Source organism: Pituophis catenifer, unplaced genomic scaffold, assembly GCF_029215685.1.
Source record: "Pituophis catenifer annectens isolate HBS135680 unplaced genomic scaffold, rPitCat1.0.hap2 SCAF_6, whole genome shotgun sequence".
In the NCBI taxonomy this organism is placed as follows: domain Eukaryota; kingdom Metazoa; phylum Chordata; class Lepidosauria; order Squamata; family Colubridae; genus Pituophis; species Pituophis catenifer.
In genome coordinates this window covers 77,093,970-77,112,137 of record NW_027256886.1, presented here as the reverse complement: position 1 = coordinate 77,112,137, position 18,168 = coordinate 77,093,970, and the positions used below count along the sequence as shown (strand labels likewise).

The window sequence follows — 18,168 nt, the reverse complement described above, 5'->3', positions numbered from 1 at the left end:
TTCTTTTCTTGGATTTATCCATGGTTGGCCTACCGGGGGTTGAAAAGCTCAATAAATCACGTGCTGGCGGGTGTCACAGATTGGCGGTTGTGACAGATATTTTGAGTGCCAGGGAGCCGCAGCAGAGGGGTGAAAGAGCCACATGCGGCTCCAGAGCCGCAGATTGCTGACCCCTGGACTAGATGAATTACATCCCAGAGTTCTGAAGGAGCAGGCAGACGTGATCTCAGAACCACTGAACATGATAATCTTTCAGAGCTCTTGGAGCATCAGGGAACTACCAGATGACTGGAAAAGAGGTGATGTGATCCAATCTACAAAAAGGGGGGAAAATGGATCCAGAGACCAATCAGCCTAACATCAATACCTGGGAAGATCCTGGAAAGGTAATCAAGCAGTGAATTTATGAGCACCTAGAAACAAATAGAAGTTAGCATAAATTAGTGGATAAAGGAAATGCTGCAAACGGTTCATTTGTCAGGGTTCCAAGTAACACCCCCAACGAAAGAAGACTCCGAGGCCTGAACTTCCTTGAAGTTCCATTTTATTAGAGATGTCATATTGGCACATCCGGGAAAACCCGAATCTGAAAGTTTCCAGGTTTTCCCCTCCCAAAAGAAAATCCAAGTCCCTGCCCGAGCACCCTTATGTCCATCACATGGTCCAATCAAGCACCGTCCCAACTGGAGATGCCTCCCAGTTCCAACCCTCCAGGTGCAGGGCAAAATGTCCTTGACTCTCTGAGAAAGGAATGTTATTATGACTATATATCACCCTCACTCCATACAATCCCCCCTTCCAGTTTCCCACAGTAATAAATGTGGCAGGCCTGAAGATCCAATGCAAAAGATGGCTTCCAGGCCTGATATCATTCAGTTTTCAGTGAGGCATTTGACAAGGTAGACCACAATCTACTTCTTGGGATGATAGAATAATGTGGAATAGATTGTATTGATTTTAAAAAATCAATTAATTATTACATTTGTTTGCATCTATCTCGCTACAAGGATTTGCAGCTGGCTAACCAACCACACTCAGCAGGTTCTCAATGGTACTACATCTCCATGGAGGGAAATAAGCAACGGGTTACCCCGAGGTTCTGCCTTAGGCCCAGTACCCTTCAACATCTTCATAAAGTATCTAGATGAGGGGATAGAAGGAGAACTTATCAATTGTGCAGACGATACCAAGCTGGGGGAATAGTTAACACCTAGAATCAAGAAGAACTGGGTAAAATTGAAAAGAAATCGAAAAGAAAGTATATATTATTAGAATATTGGAGTTGCTCAGGGAATATATTCCACAACAAAGGAGAAAGAAAGGAGAGAGGAGGAGAGGGTAAGAAGAGGAGAGGGAGAGAGAGGAATGGAAGAAAGGGGAAAGGAGAGGAAGAAAGGACAGGGGACAGGAGTAGGAGAGAAGGTGAGAAAGGGGGAAAAGAGGGGTGGAGTGGGGGAAAGGAAGGGGAAGTAGGAAAGAGGAGGGAGAGGAGGAGGAGGGAGAAAGTAGGAGAGGAGAAGAGAGGAGGGAAGGAAGGGAAAGAAAGAAGAAGAAGGTTTGTTGTGAAATGAGGGAAAAGAAAGGGTAGAAGAATAACCCCAAATGTAATTAAAGTGCCTTATTTTTATGCTTTCTTTAAGAAGAATCTGTATATGTATGACCAATTATGTATAAGAGAATGTACATTTACTGTATATTATGTATGTAAGAAATAAAAATAAATAAAAATTCTAAAAAAAAAGAATCAAGAAGAACCTTAATAGACTTGAACGCTGGAATCTGTTCATGGGTTGAGCTATTAATATATTTTTGTAGACCCACTTCCATCTTTATTTACCTAGACAGGAGGACATATTTCAGTATACATTGTTTGTTAGTTTTATTTCTTGCTGCCAAAGACCAGCTGGGCACAATCTCCAGCCACAGAACATAACCAATTCTGCTTTCTTCTTTTATTATTCTTTCTTCAATGCAAGAAACTCCTGCAGCTTTAAAATGTGTGACATGTCATATATCCTCTCTGTGGATCTTCTGATTTTAAAGCAACTGAAACGCCATTGTCCATTTAACGATCGGGCTTAAAAAAGGAGAGCTTTTATCGCTTTGGGATTTAGAAAGAAACTGGGACAAAGGAGTTAGTGAGATGACAGATTAAAGTACGAGAAATCAAGCTTTTTATTGCCTGGAAAATCGACCACAACTAGACAGCCTCACTCTATCTCCCAGAGCCCAGATCTTCTATTGCAGGTTGGAGGGACAAGATGTCAATAAAGGATGAAGAAGGAAACTATTAAGTCAGCAATGCTGAATTCAATTGCTTTAGGTTAGTTTGCTTACATGGGACTATGATTGAGATCTGAACAGAAGGTTTGAATCCACGAATTTAAACCAGATGTTTAAATTCATTGGATACCCAATGTTCCTATTGGGTATCCTACCGGATAAAATTAAAAAGGAATATATTTATTTGATTATACATGTAATAACAGCTGCAAGAATTATTTATGCTCAAAATTGGAAACAAGAGAAAATACCTGTGGAAGATGAAGTAATAAAAAAGATTTTAGATTGTGCAGAAATGAATCGATTAACCTTGTTGATTAAAGATAGGGGAGAATCAGAATATTTCAGAACATGGAATTATTTTTATTGTTGGTTGGAAAAGAGATATAAATGATTAATTTTATAACTATGTATAAAAATTTGATAGTAAGATTATGACTACAGGAATGAGCTTTTACAGTGGATTGGATGACGATTAAGATAGAAGAAACTGTTGGAACAAGAAGAACAAAAAGAAAAGTAGAAGTCAACACCGAGATGTCACAGGAGAGGGATGCTTGATGTTTTAAATGTTTATTTGTTTTATAAAAAAAATAATAAAAAAAAATTACAAAAAAAAGAGAGAAGAAGGTTTGAATCCCCCAGAACAGGGGTCGGCAACCTTAAACACTCAAAGAGCCATTTGGACCCGTTTCCCACAGAAAGAAAAAACACCGGGAGCCACAAAACCCTTCCCATGCCTGACTATTTCTTGAGCAGCCACAAAACTAGCATATGTAGTTGAATTAAATGTTCTGTTTTCTCCTGAAACTTTTCTTTTCTTGGATTTATCTGTGGTTGGCCTACCGGGGGTTGTAAAGCTCAATAAATCATGTGCTGATAGGTGTCGCACATTGGCGGTTGTGATGCATATTTTGAGTGACAGGGAGCCACAGCAGAGGGGTGAAAGAGCCACATGCGGCTCCAGAGCTGCAGGTTCCTGACCCCTGCCCCAGAACATCATTTAGCTACCTGCATCTGAAAAGTCCTGATAAGGGATGGAACTGATCTTCTGGTGCTTCTTGGTGGTTAGTATAACTGAAAAATACAACATAGGACACAACTTTGGCAACTTTAAGACTTGTGGACTTCAACTCCCAGAGTTCCTCAGCCAGCACAAGTCTTAAAGTTGCCAAGGTTGGAGACCCCTGACATAGGATACTGGTAGTCTTTGACTCACAACCATTCATTTAGCAAGTGTTCAAAGTTAGAACAGCACTGAAAAAAATGACTTAGGCCTGGCCCTTGGACCGTCTCAGCACCCCCATGCTCACGTGATCAAAAGTCAAGTGCTTGGCAATTGGTATGTACTTAGGACAGTTGTAGCTTTCTGGGATCATGTGATTGCCATTTGCAAGCTTCCTAGCTGGCTTCCAACAAGTCAACAATGGACGTAGGATTCAGTTAATAACAGTTGACTCGCTTCACACCTGTGTCAAAAAAAAGTTGAAAAATTGGGCGCCACTCACTCAGTGATCATTTTGCTTAGTAGAAATTCTGGTCCCAATTATTGTGGTAAGTCAAGGACTATCTATATAACAGGACACCCACTAGGTAAAAATAGAAAAAAAAAATAATCTACCCACACTCCAAGAAGAGAAGGTGGAGGAATGGTACCCCCGTCTCTCAGCTCTTAAAGGAACATGGGCTATATACTACAGTATTTCTCATACTTGGCCATTCTAAGATGTGTGGACTTTATATCTCAGAATTCAGTGGCTTGAGTCCATACATCACTGGTATTCTGAAAGCTTGTGGAGATTGTGTAGGACAGGGGTGTCAAACTCAAGGCCTGTGGGCTGGATATGGACCATGGGGCCGCCCTGGAAACAGCGAAGGACCAGCCCACGGTGCCTCTGCCAGCGAAAACAGAGTTCAGGAGGGCTGTGTGCGGCCCTCCCAGGCTCCATTTTTGGTTGTAACGGCCTCCTGCAGCCCTCTGCCAGTGAAAATGGAGTCTGGAGGGGCTGCACCTTCCCCCAGAGCTTCATTTTTGCTGGCAGAAGGCTGCAGGAGGCCGTTGCAGCTGAAAACTGAGCTCAGGAGCCCGTTTTTGATGGCAGAGGACTCGGGCCACCACAGGCGCCCAACACAAGTGACATCAAGATGGCCACGCCCACCTTGGCCACGCCCCCAAGGTCAAACACAACCCTGAAGTGGCCTCAATGAAATTTGAGTTTGACACCCCTAGTGTAGGACATGGATAACTTTTTTTGCTGCCATCTACTGCCCATTCCAATTTGTATGGACCAGGTCTGGTAACCCTAATGTGTCTGTAGTGGATGGGGTGTCAGGCCTGGAAGCCATCTTTTGTATTGGTCCTTCAGTCCTGCCACATTTACTACTGTGGGAAACTGGGAGGGGGGATTGCATGGAGCCTGGGTGATATATAGTCATCACAACATTCCTTTCTCAGAGGTTCAAGGTCATCTTGCCCTGCACCTGGAAGGCTGGAACTAGGAGGCATGTCCAGTTGGGATGGTGCTTAGGGTTGCCAGGTGTCCACTATTTGAGCGGACAGTCCACTTTTTTCACATTATTTTCACAAAATAGTGGACATTTTTTTTATTCAAAAGCTTTATGATGAAATGGTACGTAATCTAAAGCTGTACAGTCTAAGAGAATAAGGATAGGAGAATCGCGTTTTGTCTTTTTTTTCATAAGTTAGAATGAGACAAAGATCGAATATCCATTGAACTTGATTCTCTGAAAAAATTAATGATGAGATTAAAATAAAAATATATTATAAAATTATGTACAGTTCACATTTTTAAAATGTATTGTAGCTTGTGTCGACTGACCTAAAATGGCGTGTTAAAATGTTTGTAAGAAAATATATAATTTAATTGTAATTTTTTTTTTACTACTTAACCCCCCCCCGCTTGTCCGCTATTTTTTGGAAGCAGACCTGGCAACCCTAATGGTGCTTTGATTGGACCATGTGATGGACTTGTGGGTGTTGGGCAGGGATTTGAACTTTCCTTTGGGTGGGGAAAACCTGGAAGCTTTCAGATTTGGGTTTTCCCAGATGTGCCAATATGACATCACTAATAAAATAAAAAAATAAATATTGAGGAACTTCAGGCCTTGGAGTCTTCTTTCGTTGAGGGAGTTACTTGGAACCCTGACATCCTGACATGGGGACTCATGCAGACTGGGGAATTCTGGGAGTTGAAGTCCATACAACTTCAAGTTGCAGAGGTCGAGAAACACTGTGTTAGGGCACCAACTGTCCAAAAACGAAGTGGTGGAAGATGTTGGAAAACTTGCTATAATTTAGCAGACTAAATATCTGAAAAGCTATTGGCTTTTATTTTAAAAGGTCAGGGCCTCCTTCCCTCTTTCTCAGATTGGAGATACGTTCACTAAAGTTCTTTAATGAAAGTCTTCCTTGAATAAATGCGCTACCCTTTGAATTATACCCTTGTTCTAGAAAGGTCAAATGCCTCTCGTCCCCCTTTATGGGTCTGCTGCTCCTACCCTGAGACCAGATTCCAGGCTTGGCTTGTTTTCCATCCTTTTTGGAATTAGGAATACTGCCAAGGATTATGGCATTGAAGCCCACATACATACTTCATACAGTATGACTGCATAGTATCCATATAAACTTAAATAAATGATCTCTATAAATACACCCTCAGTCTTGCAGAACTAAAAACTTCCGTGTCTGCCAAAATGCAAAAGGGGGAATTAGAATTAATTGGTTTCAGGATTAGCAAAATGGCTGTCCAGAAATGGAAGATGCAGCCTAGATTCTGGCTGCCAGCTGATGTTTGCCAATTGCATGTGAAACCATATACAAAACACAGATCATTTCATTTCAGGTCAACCAATCCCTCATCGGGGAAGGATAAATAGACTCTTGACCACAAACCTCACTAATGCATAAGGCCTGTTGGCGGCAATACAGAAATGTGTGTTGTGTTTTGGTGCTGTTGGAATAAAACTGCACACAATATTTGTTCCTTTCTTCCAAACTTCATTAAATTCTAAGGGTGTTTTTAAAAGAGAATAAAAGGATATTCTACGCACTACGTTGGGCATACTTTCTTTACAATGTTGGCGTGATTGCGGCTGCGCATTTTTCTTTTTATGGAAAAAATAAATAAATCATTTGTTTCTGTGCAGCAACAAAAGTTTATGTTGAAGAGAGGATCCAGAAAATATAGTTAGGGCGGCATGTTGCTTCTTTAATCAGTTTCCAAGATAGTGCTCCGAGGTTTAATGCTCCAAGGTTATACAGGGATAATGGAATGAAATTGTCTCCTATCCTGTTCCTTCCTTTAAATAAAATCCTTCTTCAAAAATTAAAGGAGTTGCATTTAAAAAAAGAAAAGCAAATTATTTAACTACAATCACCTTAATTTTTTTTTCAATTCAGAGACCTTGGAAGCAGTGGTGAAATCCAAATCTTTTTTATTACCGGTTCTGTGGGCGTGGCTTGGTGGGCGTGGCAGGGGAAGGATACTGCAAAACCCCCATTCCCTCCCCACTCCTGGGGGAAGGATGTTGCAAAATCTCCATTCCCACCCCACTCTGGGGCCAGCCAGAGGTGGTATTTGCCAGTTCTCCGAACTACTTAAAATTTCCGCTACCGGTTCTCTGAACTGCTCAAAATTTTCGTTACTGGTTCTCCAGAACCTGTCAGAACCTGCTGGATTTCACCCCTGCTTGGAAGTCTTCTACTCCAATCCCTTGCTCAAGTAGGAAACCTTATACCTTTTTTGACAAGTGGCTGTCCAGTCTCTTCTTAAAAATCTCCAGGGATGGAGCACCCACAACTTCTGAAGGCAAGCTGTTTCACTGCTTAACTCTTCTCACTGTTAAAGAAGTTTCTCCTTAATTCCAGGTTGTTTCTCTCCTTGATTAGTTTCCATCTGTTGCTTTTTGTCCTGCCCTCTGGTGCTTTGGAAAATCAAGTTGACTCCCTCTTTGGAAAATCAAGTTGACCTCTGATTCTTGGGGAAATTGTTTTTATTTATTTTTGTGCAGTTTTGATTCCTTCTCCCAAAGCAACGGTTATCTTCCCCGTACAATAAATAAATAAATGAACCCCAGAGTTTACAGCTTTCAGAAAGAAAAGAACAGAAAGTTCAAAATAAGGCAGGAAGTTGCGGCTTTTTTCAACCAGCCCCAGCTCTTTCACATAAATAATTGTAACAAAATTAAGATAAATTCCCCAGCTCTACCACCATCGCCACCAAATAGAAAAATGTAAAAGTTTTTTTACTACTACTACAAAGTAGTAGAAAGGGAAAACACTATTGCACAGAAAATAGTGCTGATTGAAATATCTAATTCAGAATGTTTTTGTAGGATAGTTAGGAATATTTCAACACACTTCCTTTAAGAGAATTGGATATAGTTCAGAAGCAGAGCTTATCCAAGGTTATAGAGGGATATAGGGGTGAGCTGCTGGGGGTTTGAGGGGTTCAGGAGAACCTCTTGCTAATATTCTGTGCAGTTCGGAGAACCCCCAAATCCCACTCTTGGCTGGCCCCGCCCTGCCAGAAGTCCCCACCCCTCCCCTCCCCGAAATCTCCACGTGGTCCGTTTTGTATGCAGGTAAGTGCAGGGTGTGCACGGAGTCTTGGGGAGGGCGAAAAATGAGCCTACCGGAAGTTCAGGAAGGAAGGAGGGCAGTGGTGAAATATAAAATTAGTTACTACCGGTTCTGTGGGCATGGCTTGGGGTGGTGGTGGTGGTAATGTGACTGGGTGGGCGTGGCCAACTTTTTTTAAAAAAACTTTTTTAAAGCATTTTTTTACAACTTATTTGGCTGAATAAGTTGTAAAAAAATGCTTTTAAAAGTAAAAAAAAAAGGCTCTGACGACCACAGCTGTGGCGCACAATCATCATAGCCTTTTTTTTAACCTTTTAAAAGCAGGAAGTAATGACAGCCAGGTGGGTGGGCGGAGCCTCGCACCGCTATCGCTGCCGGTTCTCCAAACCACCTGCCACAATTATTACCAGATTGCCCGATCCGGTCCGAACCAGGAGCATTTCACACTTGAAGGAGGACCTCCGGAGCCTGGGGAGACCGTTTTTGCCCTCCCGGAGGCTCAAGGAAAGCCTCCAGAGCCCGGGGAGGGCAAAAACACCCCCCCTGCTGTGGTGCAGGAGGCCGACTAGGCCACACCCCCATGCCCATGCCCCCCCCCAGCAACTGGGCAGAGAACCCCTTGCTAAAATTTTTGAAGCCCACCCCTGGAGGGATATCAAAAGGCTTGTCAGAGACATAAAGGTATGTGCAAGAGTACACCTGTGGTGCAAGGTGACGATGCATCCTTGCAGTGGGTTAAGAGAGATGGGACAACTAGCTAACTGAAAGACTGGCATGATTTATATTTGAGGGTAAGTTGACACAGTGTATGAATCATGTTGACATGGCACCACTTTACTAATGTAAGTGGAAAAAACAAATCATAAGCGTAGGCTGGAATCAACTGTGGGATTGTTAGCCGATGCTCCATCTTTTTCTTTCTTGATAACTTTTTTCGTAGACAATCCAGCTTTGTCTGCAATTCAGACATGCAGTGGGGCTATACAGCCTTAAGGTTCTGATTTTGGCCAGAACCTTGGAGGAACTTAATGGTATCTCAGAAATGGTTTTATTCAGAGATAAATCTGCATTATCATACGCTGTTTGGAAGCCGGTACTCTTTCTTGCAGGCAAAACAAGAAGGGAAAAGGCATACTCGTGATTACACATTCTTGCCACATCTACGCAAAGCCCATTCTTGCTCACTCAGTCAATGCCATGAAATCAAATGATGGTCACATCAATCTTTGTTCCTTGGAGTGTATCAAAACAAATGTGGTCGCCTATTTAGTGCTCCATGGAAAAGAAGAAAAGAAATAGTGATTTAAATGATTGTCTTTTTTTTCTGTTTTGCTAAGGAAAAGGAACGAAAACTGCTGGCGCATTAAATGTTCTTCTCACTACAGATAAGAAAATGTGGAGGTTAGGTGTTAAATTAGCACTGCCAGACAATCACACATGACTCTGATTGTTAATGAAACTGCACAGAGAGATGACAAACATACTTTATTCTTTGTCTGTGTGTGTTCAGTCCCTGACATTAATCTATCCATTTATTAAATCAAAATGGGACGTGATAATCCATGTCAGCCTTTCCCAAAATTGAATATGTTGAAAATGTTACCACTCGGATAAAATTCCTGGGAGTGTGTGTGTGTGTCAGGGGTGGATTCTAAATTTTTTTACTACCAGTTCTGTGGGCATGGCTTATTTTGTGGGCGTGGTTTGATGGTCATGTGACAATTCTTTAGATTTAGCAGAGGTATTGGTCTACCAGGCTTTTAACTGCTTGCAGAGCTGTTCCGGTCTACCCATTTGTTCTTGGAGCATTCCGGTCTACTCATTTGTTTTGGAGGCACTGGTCTACTCATTTGTTTTTGAAGGCACCAGTCTACCCATTTGTTTTTGGAGGCACCGGTCTACCCATTTGTTTTTGGAGGCACCGGTCTACCACCACACTGCCTTTTAACACTGATCAGCTGTAGGGCGGCCCTTTGAAGCCCTGCGGCAAGAGTTTAAACAGCTTTTTCCTTCTAGCCGATCAGCTGGGACTCAGGAGGCAGCGAATAGATTGGGAGTGGGGCCAAATAAAAGGTAAGAATAATGCGGGGGGGGGAGGGCCCAGCTCCCGAACAAAGAGAACCGGTTCGGTGACATCATATCGTCACTGCCACCGGCTTGGCCGAACTGGGCCGAACCGGGAGGAACCCACCACTGGTGTATGTGTATGTGTTGGACTCCAACCAGGTTCAGAGAAAACCAGATTGAATTGCCCCCAAGTGGGTACTTTGTTTTTTTGGCCATCAAGATCCTGATATGGCTTCCATTGTGGGATGAAATACCAAATTCCCAGTCAGGAATTATACTTTCTACCATGTTAATAAGTGCTTTGATGAACAGCTAAATGAAATTCATTAGATGTTTTCTGCAGGATCCAGCAATGGAAATTAGTCAGAGGAATTTCAGAGAGGGGCAACCAGAGGTCCTTTTTCTGTTTCTGTTATTTTTGCTGCCTTCCTCTTGACCAAGTCCAGCTGCTCTTTTCTCCCTTCCAAGATTTCCTCTTTCTGCTTCAACAAATGTGGCTTGGAAGAAACCATTTCCCCAGAAATTACAGAAGGGAAATGCTGGCAATTTCCAACATCACATTGAAGGACAGAAACAATTATAGGGATGAAGGAGAAAAACACAATTAAAGCCACCGCTTTCTTTCATTGGATGAGAAAGCACTTTAGTGTCCCAGATACCAGATGAAGGTCGGTGCAATTGATTCAGAGATAAGTAAGAAAAGCAGATGAAAGACTTGAAAAAAGAAAGGCTAATGGACGGCACAGCAACTAATGGCGTAAGTGAAGTTCATGTCCACAGATGTAGGATGACTATTGTTCCAGTCTCTTTCTCTTAGAATATTTCATTGCTTGTTTGCTTTAAATCTCTCAAAGCACTGAGTGAGTTAGGATAGAAACAAATACTAAGTGCATAAAACTGTGTGTGGCCCAAAGTCTCCTTACAGGTAGAGCCCCTCTGTTCTATGCCATGCATCTCTCTTATCCAGTCACACCTCCTCCATTTAAACAAGGCCTCAATTTATCCGAGGATTTTAGGGGAAACGTGTACAAAACACGCTCTGTCTACACATGAAGCAGTCAGCTTTCTCGCTCTTTCAGTTGTGCTAAATAAGTTTCTTTCCTTCCCTTCCCAAATATCTGACTGACAGATTCTTTAAGGCTGCCTTAGATGAGATCAGTGCAACGTTCTGCTTCTCTCACAGGTTCTCTGCAAGTCAAGAAGCCCATGTTTGTTTGTTTTTTCTTCCAAGTGATAAATTTATTTTAAATATAAAACATTCACTCTCTTTGGATGTTTGGTGAAGGTGAGAGACGACATCTCCGACAGAAAGCATGTGGACATGAGGTAGGGAAACTGGGACGCAGGGTTTAATCCTCCACTCTGCGTTAGATTCAGAATCCTTCCTTGTGCCAGTGTTGTGATCCCATTATAATCCACCTGGAAGTGTCAAATATGCCAGCAAGTGATGCTTGTTCCCAGATAAAGCCAAAAGTTCTTTGCTTAAGTGCTCAAGACTTTCTCAATTCAAAGAACGCTATGATTGGGGAAAAAATAATAATCCACCAATGACGGCAACCTTTACGTGATCCAGAAGTTCCTCCTCTCTTCTAGCAAGCTGATGGATCTGTTTGTAAGAGTCTCAGCGCTGTTGGCCAACTTGTAGCCAAACAGTTTCATGGCTGGCGTGCAGATGTTCTGGACCACCTGGGCAAGTTTGAAGGGGATGCTGAATCGCCATTTCTCAAATTGTTCAGAGGAGTTTTTCTGGGTGGAGTAGATGTCATTGCTATCTTGAGGGGCCTGTGTATTTTTCAGGATCCAGTCCTCCACCTGCGTGGTGAGAGCGATGCCGGTGAATTTATACATTTCCTTGGCTTTCTGGAGAGGGGATCTGGCAATATCCTCATAGCGGACCAGCATGTAGCGACCCTGAAGCCATGCTGGCTGCTTTAAACCAAGTTCAGCCGAGAGTCGGATGCTTTCACAGTTGCCTCGCAACCTGTGGACTTCATCCTCATTAAGGGTTGCTACACCTTCATTAGCCCATTTCTTCCAGGTTTCATACTTACCCGAAAAAGCCACCATGCGAGAGGCCAGCACTGCCCGAGGATCTCGCACCAACTGAATTATCCTCAAGTCCAGGCGGGGATCTTCGACTAACGGACGCAAGAATTCCAGCTGTCGAATTCGGACAGCCTTAAGGGCGATGTGCTCCTTCTGCAGGCAGGCCTCCACTGCCAGAGTCACATTCAGGGGGCCACAGCGGCGGTTCTTGCAGTGGTACTTCTCAAAGACCTTCTTGACAAAGGGCGTGCAAACAGGGTCCTCGCACAAAGAGCGACTTGAACCCCGCCGAAAGAGAAACTGAGTCAGGTGATCCTCTGGGAATGGGATGATGAAGTTTTCCAAAATGTAAAGGTCGCAGAGGAACAGCTGCTTCAAAACATCTCTGTAGACAAGGGCCGATCCCACCGCATTAGCGCCACCCGATTCGAAAGACACCGTCTTCTCTACATGCCACAGCGGTTCAAAGAGGTAGAAAATGTTGCCCTGCTGGTTGAAGAATTCCCCTACAAAGGAAGAGCCGGTACGGGTGGTGGCCATGAGGAGAACATGTTTCCGTGTCCTTTGAGTGGGGGCCAGCAGAGTGCCACCAAGCTGCAAAGTGATGTTCTGCAACCGGTGTTTAAGCTGGGAGAAGGCCAGATCCAGTGCGCTGAGTGACAAGAGGGAGCCATTCTCTGGCGGCATCAACCCAGAATCAGTGCTGTTGGCTTCTGGCAGAGACAGTGGAGACTGCTTCAGTTTGTCTGAAACCCTGTAAAGAGAAAGAATACAATCATCAGGGCCAAGAACAGCAGTGATATTTAAAGCGACCGGTAAGATCCCACAGAGTTGGTGTCCTCCGGGTCCCGTCAGCTAAGCAATGCCAGCTGGTGGGCCCGTGGGGGAGGGCCTTCTCTGTGGCTGCCCCAGCTCTCTGGAAACAGTTACCTCCTGAGATCCGGACTACCCCCACCCTATTGGCCTTCCGGAAAGCGGTGAAGACCTGGCTTTTCTGGCAGGCCTGGGGCCGTTGATCTCGCTGTTGCAATCTTACGAGATCCGGCCATGAATGGTGTGCATGGGCTTTTAATGTTTTTAAAATGTTTTTATAATGTTTTTAAATAATTTTTCTATGTTCATTGTTTGCATTATTTTTGCTGTAAGCCGCCCAGAGTCCCTTGGGAGTTGGGCGGCATAGAAATGCAATAAATTAAATTAAATTAAATTAAATTAAATTAAATTAAATTAAATTAAATTAAATTAAATAATTAAATTAAATTAAATTAAATTAAATTAAATTAAATTAAATATTAAATTAAATTAAATTAAATTAAATTAAATTAAATTAAATTAAATTAAATTAAATTAAATTAAATTAAATTAAATTAAATTAAAAGCAGGCATGTTAGTCTGAGATGGATAGAATGGGCCAGGTTCTTCTCTTCTATCTTCAGAATCATCTTCCCCTCTCAATCATCTGCTGAGGAACAACTGAGCATCTTCCACAGAATCTCTCTGGCCTGCAAGGAACTTAGCACATCCGAGAGCCGTGATGGCAAACCTATGGCACGTGTTCCAGAAGTGGCACGCAGAGCTATCTCTCCGGGCATGCGAGCCGTTGCCAGTGTGCCGGCCAGCTGGTCTTCACGCGCATGGGAGCACTGGAAGAGCAGCCACCCAGAGCGCATGCATGTGCTAGAAACCGGAAGATAATCTTCACACCGGGCTGCTGCATCAAGTGCCAAAATGGGGGACATGCATGCACGCGGGTGTGCTGGAAACCAGAAGAGCAGTCGCCCAGCACACATGCGTGCGCTGGGAAGATGATTTTCCATTTTCCGGCGCACGCCTGCGCATTGGCCAGCTGGTCTTTGTGCGTGCATGCACACCAGAAACCAGAAGACCAAGTGGCCGGTGCGCATGCGTGCATTCGAAACTGGAAGATCATCTTCCCGGCATGCGCATGCGCACCAGGCAGCTGCTCTTCCGGTTTCCGGCATGCACGTGCGCATGTGCACCCTCCCGTTTCAGCACTCCGTGCTGAAAAGGTTCGCCAACATTGTCCTAGAGTTAGATCGGTGTTTCTCAACCTTGGCTATTTTAAGATATGTGCACTTCAATTCCAAGAAATCCCCAACCAGCATGCTGGTTGCAGAATTCTGGGAGTTGAAGTCTACACATCTTAAGGTTACCAAGGTTGAGAAACAGTGATCTGAGGATCACATTCATCCCTTCTATATCCAGGAATTCAATTAGTGAGGATAGGTAGTACCATCCCCTGGAAAGTAATCTACGGTTGGCTTTGGAATCCAAATCAAAAGCCAAGACTTTGGCAAGAAAATGCAGACTGAATGTGGTTTCTCTAATTTTTTGGCCTTGTAACTGTACTATTCCTTAATACAGTTGATGATTAGTGAGCAAGTGCTTGTGTACGTATAAAATACATTGGAAACACACAGCTTGGGCCTCACCAATATACTGTATGCATTGAATTTGGAGCTGGGAGTCTATCAAGGTCCACAGCAAGTGAAGGGGCAAACAATTCTTTAATTTCAATAAAAGGCTATACAATATTGATTTGGTCCTTATCCTGTTTGAATTCTCTGAACCTGGATTCTGTTTTTTGCAAAATAGTGGTTCAAAGGATTATCAAGGAAATAGATCTTGTCCACAGGAGGTCTTAGCTGGGACACAAAATTGGCCGTAGGACTCAACGGTTGTGCTGATTTTCTCAGGATCTCAAATGAACCTTAGCAAAGTCCATCATCCTTGTCCTGAGCCTGGTGGAAAAGTAACTAAAAGTGTCCGTCTAACTCAGTATTTTTCAATCTTGGCAACCTTCCTGGCTGGGGAATTCTGGGAATTGAAGTCCACACATCTTAAAGTTGCCAAGATTGAGAAACACTGGCTTAAGATGTTTCATTTATATTAAGATGGCTCTTATCACAATGAACGTGGCCCAGATCACACATTAAATTCAATATATTTAATGTCAGGGTTCCCACAGATGCCCTAATTAAACCATGAATCTCAAGCCAATCTTCAAAAGAAATACAGATATTTATTAGGAGCTTCCTGTCTGCACATTCCCAAATGAAGCCAGCTCTGACCCTACGTAATTTACCCTCCAACTATGACTCTGTTTCCCCACTCCCCCCAGGGTATGTCATCAATCACATTCGCCAACGGAGTGATTTCACGAGTTTTAGAGGTCACTCCCCTTCGACTGCTGTAAGTATCCCTGGGATACAGCCTTGAGGGAGATAAGTGTGGAATGTGCATCTGTTTTTGGCTGCTGTGCAGTTTTGCCAGTTTCCCATCCCACCTGGCCTATGGCAACTCGAGAGCAGGCCAGGGATGCTTTGCAAGTTGATATTTAACATACTGCTAAACAAAAGAAATAGCAACAAATTGTTACTTTTAATTGGATTGTATAGTACCTAATTCTTCAGCTGAAATTTGATATGCTCTCAAAGGATCCTGGCAACATTTAAAAACATTCTGAAGCTTTCCAAACCTGTTTGTATGCAATGATGACTGCCATTCTAGATGACTGCCCTGCACGGACCAGCTGTAGCCTTATAAACTGATTCTTTAATGTATGTCAGTATGGTAGTAGCAAAAAAGTATTAAAATACTTTTCCTATACTTACTTGTAATTAGAATATATTAATTATTATTGCCTCTGATCGTATAAATATCCTAAACATTCAGACCTGGTACCATAAATCAGTGGTCCCCAACCTTTTTATCGCCGCGGACCAATCAGCCTTTGATAATTTTACTGTGGCCCGCTGAGCGCGCGCAGGGGTGGGGGCTTTGGGCCACATGTGCGTACCTGCGCGGGGCTCTCTTCCCTGGAGCCTTTGCGCACGGCCCAGGAGCCTTTGCGCTGCAGCGTTCATGTCCCCCGGCCGCTGCGCGGCCCGGTGCCAGGTACTCCACGGCCCGGCACCGGTCCGCGGACCGGGGGTTGGGGACCACTGCCATAAATGATTTACCACAATGCCTCCAAGTTTTAGCAATTTGGATGCTCAATGTAAAGTTTGAAGGGCCTGTCTACACGTAGCCCTAGATTAACATTGCAGGTAGATTCCTGCCAAATTAGACAATACAATTATGTATTCACTCATAGAACCTAAACAAAAAAGTAAAGATATACAGTACATAGAAAAATAATGTAAATACTTACAAGTTTTTGTCTTTAAAAAACTATCAATTACTTCTTCAGGTAATGTAACGTCTAACCTAGGTAACTTAAAAGGTAAAGGTTCCCCTTGCACATATGTGCTAGTCGTTCCCGACTCTTGGGGGCGGTGCTCATCTCCGTTTCTAAACTGAAGAGCCAGCGCTGTCCAAAGACGTCTCCGTGGTCATGTGGCCGGCATGACTAAATGCCAAAGGCGCACGGAACGCTGTTCCCTTCCCACCAAAGGTGGTCCCTATTTTTCTACTTGCATTTTTTACGTGCTTTTGAACTGCTAGGTTGGCAGAAGCTGGGACAAGTAACGGGAGCTCACTCCGTTACATGGCACAAGGGATTCGAACTGCTGAACTGCCAACCTTCTGATTGACAAGCACCGCGTCCCTGTTCGTGAATAAAGATGCAACTTAATTCAGACTGGGAAATGTTAATATTTACCTGGTTCCAAAAGACAGGTGAACTGGTGGTAGCAAGTTGGGACTGGCAAGCTCAGTAAGATACAATGTGCAGCCTGAAGGCCAGAGAAGAAGACCAAGAAAGCCTCTTTTCCAGCACAGCCTCTTTTCCTTCCCCCCCCTACCTTGAGATGATGTTGTTCTCCTTCTCAATTATGACAAGGGCTACCACAAAAACCAGAAGAATGGCGTACTTGCTCTTCATCCTCAGGCGATGAAATAGTTCCCAGATATCTTGAGACAAGGTGAGAATTTTATCCATGGGAAAAGAATTTATTTTTCAAGAGCCTGCCAGCGAAAATTCCCTCACAGAGGGAAAATGAAACTTTCCTTGTCCTGTGGTTTTTCGGCAGTATGGAAAGCAGTGTCTGGGATTAGTTTATCTTCTTCAGGAGATGTTGTCCTGCAGAAAGAAAGAGAAGATAGAATGACTTGAACATCTTCTCTTTAGACTGAGGGACAAAATAAATGCACATAGATTCAAGCCTTTCCTTGGCTAATTGCTGGCCTCACACATTATGGTAAGCTGTGATTTGGAAGGGACCTTATACAGTAGGTCTTCTAGTGCAACCCCCTGCTCATGCATTTTGGACAAAATGGCTGCCCATTCTCTACTTGAAAACCTCCAGTAATGGAGGATCGTTAACTTCTAGAGGCAAGCTATTCAACTGAATAATTATTCTGTCGGGAAATTTCTTTTTAGATCTAGGTTGGATCTCTCTTTAATGATCTTCCATCTCTTATGTCTTGTCCTGTTCTCAGATGCTTTGGAGAATAGGTCGACCCCATCTTCTCGGTGTCAGTCCCTCAAGTACTAGATATCACTCTTAGTCCTTCTCTTCATTAGACTAGACAAAAGACGGAGTGAACTCACTAGTTCCCTCAATCATTCACTGTATAGTTTAGCCTCCAGAGCCCCAATCATCTTTGTTGCTCTTCTCTGCACCCTTTTTAGGGTATCAGTACCTTTTTTGTATCGTGGTGACCAGAACTGGACGCAGTATTCCACGTGTGGTCTCACCAGTGCAGTATTTAGTGGTACTATGTGTCAGGGTTCCAAGTAACACCCCCAACGAAAGAAGACTCCGAGGCTAGAAATTCCTCAAAGTTCCATTTTATTGGCACATCTGGGAAAACCCGAATCTGAAAGCTTCCAGGTTTTCCCCACTCATAGGAAAGTTCAAGTCCCTGCCCAACACCCACAGGCCCATCACATGGTCCAATCAATGCACGGTCCCAACTGGAGATGCCTCCCAGTCACACCACCCCAGGTGCGGGGCAAGATGTCCTTGACTCTCCAGAAAGGAATGTTATTATGGCTAGATATCTCCCCTACTCCATACAATCCCCCCTCCCAGTTTCCCACAGCACTAAATGTGGCAGGCCTGAAGATCCAATGCAAAAGATGGCTTCCAGGCCTGACACTATGACTATGAAACTATCCCTGTGGTCATATGTTCTCTGATTTACAGGGGCAGAGTTCACACTGTCAGGTCACAAACCATGCCTTATGTAACACAAGGGCTGCT

The 18,168-nt window shown here is 43.5% G+C and overlaps 1 protein-coding gene across 1 annotated transcript; it reads right to left on the bottom strand.

Moving 5' to 3' along the window:
• Positions 1–10,537: 10,537 nt before the first annotated feature.
• Positions 10,538–16,901, bottom strand: CHST3 (carbohydrate sulfotransferase 3). Its single transcript, XM_070945805.1, has 2 exons — positions 16,765–16,901; positions 10,538–12,752 (listed from the first exon to the last, which is right to left on the bottom strand). The coding sequence occupies exons 1-2, from the start codon at positions 16,899–16,901 to the stop codon at positions 11,513–11,515; spliced, it is 1,377 nt and encodes a 458-aa protein (XP_070801906.1). The 3' UTR covers positions 10,538–11,512.
• Positions 16,902–18,168: the final 1,267 nt, after the last annotated feature.

Bases quoted from the DNA above. Each gene is read 5' to 3' on its own strand.
- CHST3 (XM_070945805.1), bottom strand. From the start codon at position 16,901: ATGGATAAAATTCTCACCTTGTCTCAAGATATCTGGGAACTATTTCAT. The intron at 12,753-16,764 runs GTAGGGGGGGGA...TTCTCTTTACAG, and splicing joins GAGAACAACATCATCTCAAG to GGTTTCAGACAAACTGAAGC.